Source organism: Mastomys coucha, unplaced genomic scaffold (assembly GCF_008632895.1).
Source record: "Mastomys coucha isolate ucsf_1 unplaced genomic scaffold, UCSF_Mcou_1 pScaffold22, whole genome shotgun sequence".
In the NCBI taxonomy this organism is placed as follows: Eukaryota; Metazoa; Chordata; class Mammalia; order Rodentia; family Muridae; genus Mastomys; species Mastomys coucha.
Genome location: NW_022196905.1, coordinates 233,234,050 through 233,251,297, shown reverse-complemented (window position 1 = coordinate 233,251,297; position 17,248 = coordinate 233,234,050). Strand labels below are relative to the sequence as shown.

At 45.3% G+C, this 17,248-nt stretch overlaps 1 protein-coding gene across 3 annotated transcripts in view; it reads right to left on the bottom strand.

The window, feature by feature from the left end:
• Positions 1–603: 603 nt before the first annotated feature.
• Positions 604–17,248, bottom strand: part of Coq9 (coenzyme Q9) — a 17,528-nt gene continuing 883 nt past the window's right edge. The window contains exons 2-9 of one of the 3 annotated variants that reach the window (XM_031340923.1): positions 13,805–13,952; positions 12,475–12,610; positions 5,317–5,459; positions 4,984–5,068; positions 3,709–3,813; positions 2,214–2,381; positions 1,831–1,884; positions 604–1,416 (exon numbers count right to left, since the gene is read on the bottom strand). In XM_031340923.1, coding sequence (XP_031196783.1) covers positions 1,381–1,416; positions 1,831–1,884; positions 2,214–2,381; positions 3,709–3,813; positions 4,984–5,068; positions 5,317–5,459; positions 12,475–12,610; positions 13,805–13,952 — 875 coding nt within the window. In that variant the 3' untranslated portion in view covers positions 604–1,380. The remainder of the gene's footprint in view (positions 1,417–1,830; positions 1,885–2,213; positions 2,382–3,708; positions 3,814–4,983; positions 5,069–5,316; positions 5,460–12,474; positions 12,611–13,804; positions 13,953–17,248) is intronic. The other 2 variants (XM_031340924.1, XM_031340925.1) reach the window with 2 other exon arrangements.

Genomic DNA, 17,248 nt, shown 5'->3' with positions numbered 1-17,248 from the left:
AAGTTACCAGAGAATAAAGAGTTGCTGTAACAAGGAGCGACATTTCTTCCTGAGAAAGAGAAAGGCATTGACAGAGGGGGGTCTGCTCCACAGCACACACCATCCCTGTGAATCATGAATCACACTTGTCTGCTGAGAGGGATGCTATAAAGGGTAGAGAAGAGAGGAAGTATAATTATATGGCAGTAACTTTATGGGATGTTGAGACATTAAAAAACCCAGAAAGAGCCTGACAGAAAGCCCAGTGAACAAGATCTGAAACTCAACTTTCCCCATCCGCTGATTTAAACAAGAGAGTACAGCAGAGGACAGTGCTAACTGTGGGCACAAAGGAAACAGAGCCGGTGTAGATGCTGGAGGACTGTGAAAGCTAAGGACTGTCCTCAAGTAGAGACTAGGAGCAGACACGGAGCTCATGGCCTGGGATTATCCTCATTAGACTGGGTCCAGAGATGCAGCCCTGTCTGTCATAGTGGCCCTGTAGGTTTCAGGAAGTGCCACAGCTAGAACTCAGACCTCATCCATATTCTACTGTCTACTGCTGAGGTCTTAGATACCGCAACATTGTCTAGATGTACAAAGTCCAGAGAAAACAACGAGAAATTGTTTCAAACGTATTTATTACTTTTACAGATTCTAAATACAATAATGATCCTGCAATTCATGCTGGTGTCTGTAATGCCAAGCCTGAGGTCACACCTCTGGCCAGGCTCAGCATGACTGTCCAAAAGGCACCTGTCTAGGAGAGGCAGCTTTCTGAGGAGATCCAGAGGAGCAATGGCCAGTGGCAAATACCTTTGTGAGCACACTCTCTGCCCTGTGCTGGGGAAGAGCTCCCACTATGTGTTGCCTTCAGACCTTGGTTGTGAGCCCCTAAGAATATTTCTCAGGGGATTTTGTTTGACAGGATTTTGTAGCTCAAGCAGGCTTGTAATTCTTCACATAGACAAGCCTGCCTCTAATCTCTCAATCCTGCTGTAGCAGTCTCCTGAGTGCTGAGAATACAGATATATGTCACCATGCTCGGCTCCTAGAGAGCAAGTCTAAGGTCAAGACATGATCAAGATGCCTGTGACAACATGGCAGAGTCATGCCAAGTTTCTGTGGTTTGAAACTTTGGATGCGAGTCTCATTTTTCAAACACATAGCTGCAATGCAAAAGGCATCAGGAGGCCAGGCCTCATATTAGGAACTGAAGAAGTGGCCCAATTCCAGGTCAGAACAATAGCAAGTGCATTGTGATTTCCAGCCTTGTGGCTGTCATTCGACTCCAAGTTCTTCAGTGTGTTCTCACTAACATCCTGTTCAATGGGTGGTGCATCTTGTCAAAGCCCTTCATATCTACTGCTGTTCCTTCCAGGCACATGGGTTCCCCTTTTCTCACCGGCGCTGGTTTAGACCCGTCAGGTTCTTGAGCTAACACAGGAATAGAAGCAGAGAGTGGTGAGGCTTGCCTTACCTCTAAGACTACAATGGGAAACCCTGGGGTATTCAAGGCAGCAGATATAGCTAGGACACAGATTCAAGCATACTGGGGGTCCAGAGGCAGAGGTGGTCTTCTTTAGAAGTTGGGGGAGCTTGCTATTTGGCCAAGCTGGCCTGGAACTTTTTACCCTCTGCCCTGCCCCGCCTCACCCAGCTTTAGAAAATGCTTCTTGATGACAACAGAGAAGGGCTGGGGCATTAGAGAAGATACTGAGGGTAAACCAAGGTCAGTTTTATTCAGCTTCAGTTTAAGGCTCCAAAGCTATATGGGTTGGTGTCACTTTACAAATAGCATGGGACCAGAGTGGAATGGGAGGCAGGTAGTGTGAACTGGGCAGTACTCACCGTAACTGCTGCACCCATCAGTCCTTGCACCAGTGCCTCTCCAGTGGACTTCACCTAAGAGGAGCCTGGGTCAGTTTCTCTTAAGCCCCCAGAGAGAGCTCAAAGGTGAAACAGATAGGACAATTCAAGAAGCCAATGAGCCTCACAATGGAGTGAAGGTGGCTTAATGGAAAAGAGCCTACGGACAACACAACCACAGACAGACAGAGCAGACTGTTAAGGAAGGACTAGAACGAGAAGGAAACAGCTAGCCTTCTTGGGAAGGCCTTTGGGACAGTCAGTTAAGGACAACAGGAAGCAAGAAAACAGCCAGGTGCTCACATGTTTGAGACAGATAGGTGTGCCTACTGAAAAGGGGTTTCAAATGGCCAATCCCCAGCTACCTGCTTAGCCGTGTGGCCCATGTTCATTGCATCATTAATCCGGTTTTCCAGGAAACGCCAAGTATCTTCAAAGTCTGGGGAGGAGTCCTGCATCATCACCAGCTCTGTTGTGTTGTAGATGCCAGCTAGCACTGCACGGCGGGTATACCAGTTAAACTGTAGAGAGACCTACCCATCAGGTGGGGAATTACTGCTCTGTGGGTTAAGGGAGTCTTGGGCTCTTCCCACTCAAGACCTCAGGGACACCCAGGCTCTTTCCTCATTTCTTCTCTACCTCACTGACACATATAGCCCTCTGGACACCACTACCACCCTGAACTTGGCTGGGTATCAAAACTGCCTGTGAGATTAAGACTGTAAGCTCCTAGGTTGAGAGTCAGAGGGTCTGAATTAAGCACCAGGAATCAGGAGGTTTAACCAGCAGCCAAGGTGATTTGATTGGTGAAATGCCTAACCCCGAGTCTTGAGGAGATTCTATGATCCGACAGGCATGACTAAACCTTAGCATGTATACCACATGGGGAGGGCTGAGGCAGGATCAGGAGCAGGTTGTAACACCTGGGCAAAGCTGAGAGTCTGAGTCCCTGGTGACTTCTGCCAGCCCTAGTAACTGCTCTTCGGAGAACCAGCTCAGCTGCTCAGTGTTTTATTCCTTTAATTTCCTTGCTTTCTAATTTTGTTCTCCCACCATCTCTGTTGGTGGTATATTCCCACACAGACAAAGTTTATTAAAGCACTTTGTTATAAGTATGGTGGGAGTATGTAGCTGCTGTGTACCTTCCCATTCTGAGGCCACAAAGTATCATCACATTTTAATTTCCTTTGTGAAGGTATATATATTTTTTTTAATATCCTACCAGAAATATGGTAGCATTAACAAGTCATATTCTTCCTTGTGCTTGCTTAAAAGGGGCTTATTGATCTCTCAACAAAACAGGTCAAGACGGGGAGGAGTTTGTTTTTAAAGCAATGGGAGTCTCCATGTTTTTTCCTCTCAGTCTAAGCAAAGGCACACATGGAGGAATTCTGCTGTAGAATCTATGTCTTAAGAGACTGGGGGAAGCCGGGCGGTGGTGGCGCACGCCTTTAGTCCCAGCACTTGGGAGGCAGAGGCAGGCAGATTTCTGAGTTCGAGGCCAGCCTGGTTTATAGAGTGAGTTCCAGGACAGCCAGGACTACACAGAGAAACCCTGTCTCGAAAAAAAAAAAAAAAAAAAAGAGACTGGGGGAGATGGCTAAAGCAGTACCATCATAAGGCCCCAAGGCCTGTGCCACCTTTGCAAGTGGGAAGGACAGTCACCAGCTCATGCTCAAATCTGGTCCCTGAATGACAATGACCCAGATGCCTCCCTGGCTCATCAAGGACCTTTCCTCCTGAAATGGGAATGACATTGCTGCCCTTCCAGACTTTTCTGATCTGATCAAAGAAATTTCACAAACTTTAAGAAAGCCCAAGCCTTTGCTAGCAACCTTTGGGCCTACTGAAAACACTCACGTCAGTGGACTGGTCCCCAGCGTAATGCCACATGTCATCCACCATGCTGGTGAGCAAGCTCAGGCTGGGTGGAATGTTGTGAGGGAGCAAGAGGATGCTGAGGGCCTGAAGAACAAATGAGAGAGGAGGTACCATATACACCTAAAGCAGCACACCATGTATACCTAAAGCAGTGCTCATATGGGGAGGTCATTAGGTCACCCTAGTTCTTGCTCTTTGAAAGTAATCCGGGATGGAGGTAGCACTAAGAAACCTTGACTAGAGGTGATGGGGCAGGGACATGGTTTTGTCCTAAGATGACCTAATCAGATTCTCCAGGCCAACATGTGAAATTGGGAGTACTGACAGCTGACGAGGTCACTCCTGTCTAAGAGTCTGGAGCAAGGATGAGAAGGGCACCCCATTCTGTCACAATAAATTCCTGTTGCCTTGCTTAACTCAAGTTGATTCCTATTCCCAACAGGCAAAATTCCCCCAGGTGATACTAGTGCCAGCACCGATCTGAGAGCCTCCTTTAGCAAATTCCAGCCTCTCTGGGCCTTACAAAACAGGCTCTTGACACTTTACCTACTCTATAATCCTCTTGGCTGTGAGGCTGGCAGAGAGGTCCTTCAGTAGCAAAAAGCATCCCCTTACAAAACAGCCCAAAAGGCAGGACTGTGTTGAACCAGGCAGCTGAAACCCAATACTGCTCTGCCCGGGCTTTATGCACCACAGGTGATCAAAGTCCATCAGCTGCTGCCCAAGGTCACACAGTCAAGTTTTGTAGCTAGACAGAGGATACTGGGTGCTCTCTTAACTCAGAAAAGGCCCACACTATGACACACTTCAGAAAGGAGAAAGGGAAGCTTTAGAAAATGGAGGCAAAGTCCTTGCAATGAACACTCTTCTCAAAAGCATTATCTAGCAATACAGCAAGAAGTCCCCATCTTCCAGATCTGGAACACAACAGGGCATTCACTGAGCAAAGATGGCTGATACCAAGTTCAGACTGCTATGACCTTACTCAAGGAAGACCTGGTGGCAACACTTGGGCTACTGGGTCCACCTATGATATGAACTAGTATGCAGGCCCACTCACAGGTCCATGAATTTATAGTCCCTGTGGCCACTCCCTAGCAAGAATCTAGCTCTGCCAGGAGCACTATGCTTTCCTGGTGCCATGGTGAATGCTCGTGAGCTAATGCCTCAGGGGTGTGCTAAGCCCTCCAAGTGCACAGTGCTGAGGATGGAACATTACTGCTGCTGCTCTGGAGCTTAATATGAACTCTGTACCCGGGGCCAGTGCTCAATGTAGGGGATCAGCATTCTCAGTCTGGTTTCCACTGCATCCCTCAGGAACTGGTCTGTCTTCCTCTTCCTGGAAGAGGGAAAAGAAAACAGTGTGTTTCCAGTTCAAAAGTCAGGGCCACACTTCCTATGCAGCCCTAGGAGAAATGTGCCACCAGTTGCGGAGGAAAACGGTCAGCACGGGCTGCTGGATTTCAGACCTGTCCAGGCTGTTAGCACTACTCTGGGCACTTCTTTTATCAGCTTCCTGGGGACAGCTAGTGGGGCAAGTGGCCAATCCCTTGCTGCCACTTTGAGCTATAATGCCAGGAAACTTACTCTGCCTGGCCCAGTTGCACCAGCTTCTGCTCCTCTTCCAGCACGTGGTTGAGACGAGCATTGCACTGGGTCACAAAGTGCAGAATCAGCTCACTGCCATCGCTCCCAAACATGCCAGCTGCTGCGCTGGAGAGACCCAAGGACTACAAGAGAGAAAGCAGCAAAGAAGTGAGCAAGCACACCGGACTGCTTACCAAGAACACCTCATCCCTTATGTACAGGGGCTGGGTTTTCAATGGTGATCCCTGACTCTAAGCTCCTGTGATTTCAGTGACCACCACTAGTCCAGCAAGACCCTTAATCTATGCAAAGCATGCCTCCAGGTGTGCATGTTGGAGTTCAGTGGCTGGCTCCAGGATGGGTGTACGACTATGCATAAAAGTCAGGAGTCTACTATAGGACCCATGCTTAGTATAGAAAGGTTCTAGTTTCATTTCTGTTGCTGTGGTGATGGTATATATATATATATATATATATATATATATATATATATATATATATATATATATATATATATATATATTTTTTTTTTTTTTTCCGAGACAGGATTTCTCTGTGTAGCCCTGGCTGTCCTGGAACTCACTCTGTTGACCAGGCTGGCCTCAAACTCAGAAATCCACCTGCTTCTGCCTCCCAAGTGCTGGGATTAAAGGTGTGTGCCAACACGCCTGGCTGATGGTATATCTTTAATCCTAGCACTCAGGAGGCTGAGGCAGGCAGACCTCTGAATTTGAGGCCATTCTGGTCTATAGATTGAGTTTCAGGACAGCCAGGGCTACACAGTGAGATCCTAGCTCAAACAACAACAACAACAACAAACCCTAAAGCAACACAGGAAGAATGAATTTATTTGGCTTCCAATTCCAGCTTTTTTGTTTTTTCTTTTTTCTTTTAGAAAGATTTATTTATTTCATTTATATGAGTACACTGTAGGTGTCTTCAGACATTCAGACACACCAAAAGAGGGCATCGTATCCCATTACAGATGGTTGTGAGCCACCATGTGGTTGCTGGGAATCGAACTCAGGACTGCTGGAAGAGCAAGCAGCCAGTGCTCTTAACCGCTGAGCCATCTCTCCAGCTTTTTTGTTTTTTGAGACTGGGTTTCTCTGTGTAACCCTGGCCATTCGATTTTGTAGTGTGGGGATGAAACCTAGGGCCTGGGACACGCTAAGCAAGCATTTTTACCCATTAGTTATATCCCAAGCTTCTGTCAGTTGTTTAAAACACATTTTTTTTTCATCAAATGCATTGAGGAGTTAAATAAGTCAGAGATGCCCTTTGCTTCCCTGCTCCATATTGTTTGTTGAGGATTCAATGCAGGCAGAACCTGATGGCAGCAGGCACAGCCAGGGGAACTGCCTCTCTTCTGTAGGAGAGCACAGCTGTTACATGAACAGCAGCTGCCTGACTACTGCAGGCCGCAGTGCACACTTGCATGCACCATCTCACTGACCTGCATACTGCTCTCTCAATCCAGTGGGCATGTCGTGGCTATACTTTACAAAAGAAACTGAGGCTTCCAGCTCTCACCCACAAATTGGGTTGGCAGGGTCTACAGATATCATGCACCCTGTGCAAAGGAAGATAAGCAGGTGTGGAAAGCCTGTTAACAGAGAATTCTGTTTCATCCAACTTTTCCAAACAATTCTATTAATCTCTCTCACATTTGTTCCATCAACTTCTTCCCCTCCCACAAACTTCTGCTGCCCTCTACTCCTTCCTCACCTTAGGTTCTCCAGGCTATCACATGCACACAAAGAAAACAAAAGTCATCCCATGGCAATTCCCCTAATGTTTAGAAACTAAACCTGGTGAGTTTGAGGCTAACCTAGTCTATATAGTGAGTCCTAGGATAGGCAGGGCTACATAGGAAGACCCTCTCAAAAACAAAAAACAACAAACCCAAAGCTGTCTTCTCCAACTTTGTTCCTAACACATTTGAGGCCAGTCCTTCCACCTGTTCTCTGGATCTTGCAACTCCTGCACTAGGAATGGCATGGGTTTGGTTTTGCCTGTCACCTTCTATTATCTCCACCCTCACTTATGATTCCCTCCTCTTCCCTCAAGTGTTCAGCCATGTTCGCCTTCCATTCTCCTTCGCCTGCTTGACAGCCTTGTCAGCCTAATGATTCTTTATTTCTTTGATGCCACAGCTCCCTCCCTCTGATTCTGACCCAGGACCCCACAGCTATTGCTACAGTAACCAACAGAAGATGGCTTTTGTTCTTTCTCCAGCACCAAGATGCTGTAACCCAGATCTACCCCTATTCCCTCCTTTCCGGCCTTTCTCTTGATAGGCTCTCAAAATGTAGCCCAGGCTGCCCTCAAACATGCAACAGTCTTCTTGCCTCAGACTCCTAGTGTTGGGAACAGGTGCGAGTCACCACATAATACTGGAAATACTCCACTTTATGCTCTTGCCATATACCCATATGCTCACATCCAGACACATGCTAGAATACTCAAACAGCCATCTGGAGGTCTGCTAGCTCCCCAAGTTCAAGTTCAGATCCCTATGCTTGCTTGACACCTCCAGCTTGGAGGAGGGCCAGATGTTAACAAATCAGAAGTACACAAGCAAATTCCCAGAGAATGAAGCATGTAAAGAAATATAACTCCATCCCTAGTTTCTGGGAGCTGGTCTCATCTTCAGTTTAGTTCCCAGCATCCACACTGGGTAGCTTATAACCTCCTCTAACTCTGGCTCCAAGGAAACCAATACCCTACAAGTGGTGGTGTTGATATATATTCATATTCTCTCACTCTCACTCTCTCTCTCTCTCTCTCTCTCTCTCTCTCTCTCTCTCTCTCTCTCATGGTTGTGCACACACACATACATACACACACATAAACTTACACACACAATAATAATAATAATAGTAATAATAATAATAAATTTCATTTAAAACAAAACTGCTTTGAGGACTGGGCATAGTGGCACAAACTTATAATCTCCATCCTTGGAAGGCAGACGTAGGGAGATCAGTAATTTGGAGTTCAGATACACAGGAATCTGACCCCAGTCTAGCCAACAAGTGACTATCTTAAAGCAAAAAAGTTGCTTTGAGACTCCAGTACACCCTGGTCAGAATGGCTAGCTTCAAGAAAACAAGTAACGCTGGGCGGTAGTGGTGCACGCCTTTAATTCCAGCATTTGGGAGGCAGAGGCAGGTGGATTTCTGAGTTCGAGGCCAGCCTGGTCTACAGAGTGAGTTCCAGGACAGCCAGGGCTACACAGAGAAACCCTGTCTCAAAAAACCAAAAAAAACCTTGTAGTGATATTCCTCTATCAAGTACTGGATTTCACGCATGAGCCACTGTGCCTGTTGATAAAGAAGGTGGGGACTTTAGACACCACTAGTGGCAAGGTAAACTGGTACAGGCACTGTGGACAACAGTATGGAGGTTCTCAACAAACTGAAAAAGAACTACTGCCTGATCCAGCTACACCACACCTTGGTGTGTGCTTTAAGGTAGCTAAGTCATCATTTACAGAGATACTTGTACACTCGTGTTTATTGCTATACTATTCACAATAGTCAAGACATGGATCCCATCCTCATCTGCCCATTAGCAGGTGAACAGATAAGGAAAATGTTGCAAATATACATAAAAGAACGGTATTCAGATATAAAAACAAAAGGAAGGCATTCATAGGAAAGCTGATGAGACTGGATATCATTTTGATAAGTGAAATAAGCTAGGCTCAGAAGAACACTGTACTGGCTGGTTTTGTGTGTCAACTTGACATAGGCTGGAGTTATCACAGAGAAGGGAGCTTCAATTGGGGAAGTGCCTCCATGAGGTCCAGCTGTGGGGCATTTTCTCAATTAGTGATCAAGGGGGTAGGGCCCCTTGTGGGTGATGCCATCCCTGGGCTGGAAGTCTTGGGTTCTATAAGAGAGCAGGCTGAGCAAGCAAGGAAAGGCAAGCCAGTAAGGAACATCCCTCCATGGCCTCTGCATCAGCTCCTGCTTCCTGACCTGCTTGAGTTCCAGTCCTGACTTCCTCTGGTGATCAACAGCAATGTGGAAGTAAGCCAAATAAACCCTTTCCTCCCCAACTTGCTTCATGGTCATGATGTTTGTGCAGGAATACAAACTCTGACTAAGACAAACACATACTTGAAAGTATTCTCTCATGGGCAGAATTTAGATTCGTGTGCGTGTGACATTAAATAGACTATGAGGGAGGAAGAGGTCTAAAAATGGAGGGGACAAGGGAATGTAATAGAATATATGTCACAAAATCAGATGGGAACCTATTTGGGGTGGAGGAAGAAAGGAGATCAACAAGGGAGAATGACAGAAGAGCAGGTAGAGACTAATGAATACAAACAGAATAATAATATAGAGGTATGAAAAGTCATAATGAAACTCATTTCTTTTTATGCTAGTCCCAGAATATAATGGATAGTAAAAACTCAGTGATGGAACACTTGCTTAGTTAGCATACTTCAGGTTAAGTTCCCATTGTCAACACATAATAAACAAGACTTGCCTGGGCTGGAGTGACTTTAAGGTAGTCAGGCTAAATTAGCAAAAGACGACTCTGTCTTATAATAAAGGATAGGAACTTGAGGTATGGCTCAGTGATTAGAGCATTTGCTGTTCTACCAGACGATGGGGTTCAATTTCCAACATCCACATGACAGCTTACAACCATCTGTAAGTCCAATCAATACAAGAAGAACCGACAACTTCTTCCAGCCTCTACAGGCACCAGGCATGCATGTGGTGCACAGACACACACCCATAACACCCACACACAAGGAAACGAAAGTAACTTTAAAAATTTATAAAAAAGCAGCTTTGGGTCATTGTTCAGTGGCAAAGAGTGCTTAACTAACATGCATGAGGATCTATTTCAATCCCAGCAATGCATACATAAATAGTGTTAGACTTTGGGGGACTGAAAGAATACTCAGCAGTTAAGAATACTTGTTGTGGGCTGGAAAGACAGCTCAGCAGTTAAGAGCACTGACTGTTCCTCCAGAGGTCATCAGTTCAATTCCCAGCAACCACATGGTGGCTCATAACCGTGAGTTTGTTGTGAGGGATCTGATGCCTCTTCTGGTGGGTCTGAAGACAGCTAGAGTATACTCATATACATAAAATAAATAAATAAATTTTAAGGAAAAAAAAAAGAATACTTGATGATCTTAACATCTACATGGCAGCTCATAACCACCTTAGCCATCTGTCCCAAGAGATTCAGAGGGGGTGCCCTCTGGCCTCCTTAGGCACAGGTACATACATGGTGCATATACATACATGCAGGCAAAACACACACAAAAAATAAAAACAAGCTGGGCAGTAGTGGCGCATGCCTTTAATCCCAGCACTTGGGAGGCAGAGGCAGGCAGATTTCTGAGTTTGAGGCCAGCCAGGTCTACAGATTGAGGTCCAGGACAGCCAGGGCTATACAGAGAAACCCTGTCTTGAAAAACTAACTAACTAACTAACTAACTAACTAACTAACTAACTAACTAACTAAAATTAAAAAAATAAAAACAAATCCTTAAGTTTAGAGAAAACTATTACTGGATTGAGCTCAACAAGAGGAGGCTGTTCACTGTCACTATCCCTAGCACAGTGCCTGCTACACATGATCGCCCAATAAGTATTTAAAGAATAGGCTAACAGTTTCTTAATTTTTTTCATGTCAAAAGAACATGCACTGAAAGCTGTGGGCATGGTGGCATATACCTGTAATTCTAGTATTTGGGAGGTAGAGTCAGCAGGACAAGTTTCAGGGCAGTCTTGTCTACATAGTTCCAGCTGGCCCTGGCTATATAATGTCTCTAGATTAAAGAAAAACAAAACAAAATAAAAGGGGACATAAAGATGGCTCATCAGAGAAAGGTCCCAAGGTTGCCACAGCAAGCAAGACCCCCTGAATTCAATGCCTGGACCCCACTGACAGAAGATGACTCTCTCTCCTGATTTCTACACACTTACTTGCACTAGATATATACACACACAAAGTAAACAGAATTTGAAACAAAACCAGTGTGCTTCACAGAACTGGTGACATGTCACAGCTTAATGGTAGTATCTTCCTTTTCTTGCTTTTCTATGGGAGGGAGGGAGGATCTCATGTAGCACAGGCTGGCCTTGCATTCACTTTGTACCTCTGAGTATAATTCCCTTTCAACCTCTCAGCTTCATGCCTCCACTTTCTGAGTATTCCGAGTCATGAAGGAATTGCAGATGCGCAACACCTCTGGTTTTGTTGTTGTTTTGTTTTTGTGTTTTTCAAAACAGAGTTTCTGTGTGTAGCCCTGGCAGTCCTAGAACTCACTCTATGGGCCAGACTGGCCTCAAACTCAGAGATCCACATCACCACTGACTGGCTCACACTTGGTTTTATGTGCTGCTAGAGATTAAACTCAGGGCTTCATACATGCTAGGGAGCACTGTAGCACAGCTGGCATTTCTTAACAAATCAATGCATTAAAAACAGGGCTTCTTAAGCCAGGAATAGTGGCACATGCCTTTAGTCCCAGAACTCAGGAGGCAGAGGCAGAGAGGCAGAGAGAGGTGGAGGTGGAAGCAGGAGTATCTTTCCGAGTTCCATGCCAGCCTGGTCTAGATAGCAAGCTCCAGTGCAGCTAGGACTACACAGAGAGACCCTGTCACAAACAAACAAACAAACATTGCTGCTACAAAACAAGCTGCTTGAGGACAAAACTCCCAAGAGCCAACTCTATGGTACATTCTTTTAATAATTAAAAAATAGTTTGATGTGGTAGTACACAGGCAGAGGCAGGAGGATCTCTGTGAGTCTGAGGTCAGCTTGGTTTACACAGTAAGTTCTAGGACAGCCAGGGCTATGTAGAGAGTCTCTGTCGATAGATAGATAGATAGATAGATAGATAGATAGATAGATAGATAGATAGATAGATACATACATACATACATACATACATACATACATACATACATAGATGATAGACAGACAGACAGAGACAGAGAGACACACAGGAGGCAAGTAAGCAAGCAAGCCATCTCTATCCTATGGGGAAGAAAGAAGAAGAAAACCCAGACAAGCTTGTAGCTGTGCAGCTCTGACCTAGCCTGGAAGGATGAGGCCCTTTGTGGTTCTGACTCTGGGCTCATTTGGGTCTGCTGTCCTACCCTCACCTCTACCTACCTGGGCTCCTTCAGCAATGGCCTCTGCAGTCCAGCCATGGGCAGGCACAAACTCTAAGGCTGCTGTCAAGATGCGGTGCTGTAGCTGCTCCTCACTCTCGTAGTCCTCTTCCTCCTCTCCACTCTGGTCTGTGTACCTGAGATACAGAATGCAGCACACAGCACACCTCACTGTCTACAGCCAGGAATGCAGACTGAGCTAACCAGAAGCAGAGGTTCTGGGTCTCCTCTGAGCATGTTGAGAGGGGCTTCACTTCTGCATCAGTATGGGTGTTTTAATACCAACAAGGTTCGAATCCTATTATCTTTCCCCTCCTCCCACAGTAAGAGAGTGTCCAGGGATTTGAGTTCTTATGATATGAAGACAATGGTCCTGCAGTAGCCTGGGTTTCTGCTGGTCATCCTTACACAACCTGGGAGAGCTATGGATCTGGCTCAAAACATTTGTAGGTCATATTGCAGAGTTATAGATTGGACACTCCTGCTAGCACATGCCTATTTAGAGGCTTTTCTTATGTCTGCACCAAGCTGGAAGTCCCAGAGAGCATGAAAAATGGCTATTCTATTCACAGGTAAAGATCCTCAAAAATGTTTGTTGAATTGCATTGTATTTTAGCTGGGTATATGCTGGCGATCCCAGTCCATGGGAGGTTGAGACAGGAGGAAGTTCAGAGTTAAAGGCCAGTCTTAGCTATATGAGAACATCTTGAATAAATCAATAAGCAAACAATAAGGGCTGGAGAATACCTCAGCAATTAAGAGCATTTACTACTCTTGTAGATCTGAGCTCAGTTCTCAGCACTCATTTCGGGCAGCTAACATCTGTTGATAAGTTAAGCTCGAAGAGATCTGATGTCTTGTTCTTGGCTTTTTTGGCACCAGCACCCATATGCACATACGACAACAGATACACACACACTGAGGGGAGGGAGGGAGGGAAAGGGAGAAGCAGGGGGAAGAGGACTCGAGCTGAGCAGTAGTGATGCATGCCTTTAATCCCAGCACTTAGAAGGCAGAGGCAGGTAGATTTCTAAGTTTGAGGCCAGCTACAGAGTGAGTTCTAGGACAGCCCCAGCTACACAGAGAAACCCTGTCTCAAAAAACAAAAACCAAAAAACACAAGTACTAAATAACAAGACCCTATCAGAAAGAAAAGAGGGAAGAGGAGAAGAGGGGAGAGTAGGAGAGTGGAGGGAGGGAATAGGAAGGGAATGGAAGGAAGAAAAAGGAGCAAACTCTGTGAAGGCAGGAGAGAGAGGATGGTGAAGAAAGGCACATTTGGAGGTATGCCAGGTGGTCAGCAGCGGGCAGATGTGGACACTAGTGCTGACCTGGGGGGTGGACGAGAAGACTCGGGCCCCTGTGTCTCAGAATGCTGCTGAGAAGAGTGGGGAGGCTGCTGCTTCTGCTCTTCTGAAGACCTGAACCGCACGGCAGTGTGGAAGGCACGTGGCATCAGAGGCGATCGGCAGCGGGCCACTGAAACAGAAACAAGACTGTTGGTTATGGGGGTTCATCATGGAAGACCCTTTGAGACCCAGAGTGGTGATGAGGAGTTAATGCACAGCAGGGATGCCTCTGCAGCCACTCATTCCAGTGCTGAGTGCCCCATAGACACCTTGAGTAAAACAGGAGCCTTGAGACATGTAATACAGTTAACACAAGATCTGGCTGTCTTCTTGGTCTGTTTCGACCATAGGTCAGCTATGTGGCTCTGTATAAGACACTTCCCTCAACATGCAGACTTATTCAGACTCCCGTGGAGCTCAGAGGACACCTTTGTGAAGTTAGTTCTTTCTTTCTGCCCATTTATTTCTGTATTGAGCAATGGAGCTCAGGTACCTAAGTTTGTGTCAAGCACTAAACCATATTGCTGACCCCCTAATATGCAGCTTTTTTAAAGCCCACAAATTTAGAGTATTAATCTCTACTTGTTCAATGGCAATGTTGTTATGGCACCCCCAAATGTGAACCTAACAGTGCCTACCTTCCAAGTGTTTATACTTCTTTTCTTCCCTTTCCATGTTTGTGTGCATGTACGTGGGTGGGTGAGCATGTACAAGTAGGTGAAGGCTTGAGGTCACCCCTAAAGCATCTGTTCTCCACTTTATTTTTTTAAAGATTTATTTATTTATGTGTATGAGGACACTGTAGCTGTACAGATGGCCATGAGCCATCATGTGTGTGGCTTCTGGGAATTGAACTCAGGACCTCTGCTGGCCCTCTCTCTTCAGACGCACCAGAAGAGGGCGTCAGATCTCATTACAGGCGGTTGTGAGCCACCATGTGGTTGCTGGGATCCAAACTCATGACCTTCGGAAGAGCAGTCAGTGCTCTTAGCTGCTGAGCCACTTCGCTAGCCCTGTTTTGCACTTTATTTAGTGAGGCAGGATCCCTTAATCAAACCCACAGCATACGGACAGTCTTACTAGCCAGCCTGCACCAGAGATCCTTTGACTCCACCTTTGAAGACTCCTTCCTTCCTTTTTTAATTTTGGTCAAGGAAACTTCCAGAAATCTACATCTCTGCCTCCTGAGTGCTGGGATCAAAGGCAAGCACCACCACGTGCTGCATCTTATGAGGGTTCTCAGGACCAGAACTCAGGTCCTCACACTCAAGCACTTTCCCTGTGAGCCATCTCTGCAGCCCTTGCAGCCTCATTACCTTAGGAAAGACCAGTAGTGTTGGAAACTGCTTTTTTCTTTCCCAACATCTTATCATCAACATTTGCAAACATGTAGACAAGTTGAAGGAACTGTGGACACCTGTGTATCATTCCAGCTGCAACGTATTTCTCATGCCCTTCATGAACTCACTTTACTCTCATTACTTATTGCAGATCTCAGTGCTCCTCATCTCCAGCATTTTAGCCCATGTAACAGTAGAGTTACTGCTTACTGTTCTTTATGGACCATTTGTGTAAGATGAAATATACAAATCTTAAAGTCCTGTAGGCAATGCAAACACATACATTTGTAGAACTCGAATCCTATGTAGACAGACATTACCATTGCCCAGAAAATTCCCTCTCACCCTTCCAGTCAGCTTCCATTCTTCTGTTCTGACACTTACACTCTAGATTAGCTTTCCCTTGTCTTTGGATTTCTGTAACATTTCTTTTGTTTCATATATTTTTTTGTTTGTTTATTTTTTGTTTTTTCAAGACAGGTTTTCTCTGGGTAGCTCTGGTTGTTCTGGAAATCACTCTGTAGACCAGGCTGGCCTCCAACTCAGAGTTCTGCCTGCCTCTGCCTCCTGAATGCTGGGGTTAAAGGCTTTTTAAAGGCATGTGCGTACCACCGTCTGGCTAATTTTTAAAGATTTGTTTATGTGTATGAGTGTTTTACCTGCATGTACGTATGTGTATATGTCTGCCTGATGCCCACAAATATTAGAAAAGGAGGCTAGGAACTGAACCCAGGGCATCAGCAAAAACAGTAAGTGTTCTTAACTTAATGAGCCATTTTCCAAGCCCTGCTTAGTATACATTTTAAATTTATGTGTATGGGTGTTTTACCTGTAAATATGTCTGTGCTGCATGTGCATGCCTTGTGTTCATGGAGGCTAGAAGAGGCTGCTGGACCCATGTGACTGGTAGGAACTGAACCTGGGTCCTCTGGAAGAACAGTCAGTGCTTTTAATCCCTGAGCCATCTCTCCAGCTCATTATTCAGTTTTTAATTACATATACTGTGTCAGTCTGTGTGTGGGTATGGAGAAGGCATCAGATTCTCTGGAGCTGGAGATAAGGTAGTTGTGAGCAGCCCAACACATGTGCTGGGAAGCTAACTAGTGTCCTCTGCATGTACCCGTGACTCCTGAGCCTTTCCCTCTTAATTAGAGGAGTCTATAGCAACAGTTAGAAATGTTCTGTTTTCTGTGACTCTCTGAAAAGCCATTTTCCTGGATCTGTCTTACTTTGTTTTGAGTGCCTGACTTTTTCCCTCAACCCTTGTGCTTAAACCTACATTAAAATCTTTGTTAAACCTCAACTGCTTTAAATACACACACACACACACACACACACACACACACACACATCAAAAGATCAGCCCATATTATTTTGAGACATAGTCTTCCCACATAACTCAGGCTGGTACAAGACTAACAAGTTCAAAAACGAAAAAAGGAATAAAATGGAAAACCATGATGACACACTCCTTTAAGCACTCAGGAGGCAGGGGCAGGCCAATCTCTGTAAGTTCAAGGTCAATCTGGTCTATATTATAGCAAGTTCAATGTCAGCCAGGAATATAGAGTGAGACTCTGTCTCAAAACCTTTAGAGAGGAGAAGATGGTACTTCTCTGGAAGTACCTGTTGTAAACTGCTTGCACAACACTGAAAAAAGATGAGCTTGGCTTTTGGGGGTCCAGCCATTATAAAGTTGCAGAGAATACACTTAACTTTTTGTGGACACAATTTCATGGGTTTGTTGGCCCACATTGCATTATTTTTGCTAAGCATATTTTGTCTGAAACTCTAGCTAGAAAATGACAGAAAGGAAGTCATTAAAAATAATATGGAAAGAAACAACAGAGCATCATGCATTAAAAAAAAAAAATCAGCATTTATGCACAGAAAATGGAGCAAGTGACCACAAAATTTGAAGTCCCCAAAGTATGGCTGCGAATCTCTGCGGCTCACGGAGATTTTAGTTGCCTACTTTTTGTTAATGTGTCAGTGCATAAAAACTGTACTTATGGCCGGGCGGTGGTGGCGCATGCCTTTAATCCCAGCACTTGGGAGGCAGAGACAGGAGGATTTCTGAGTTCGA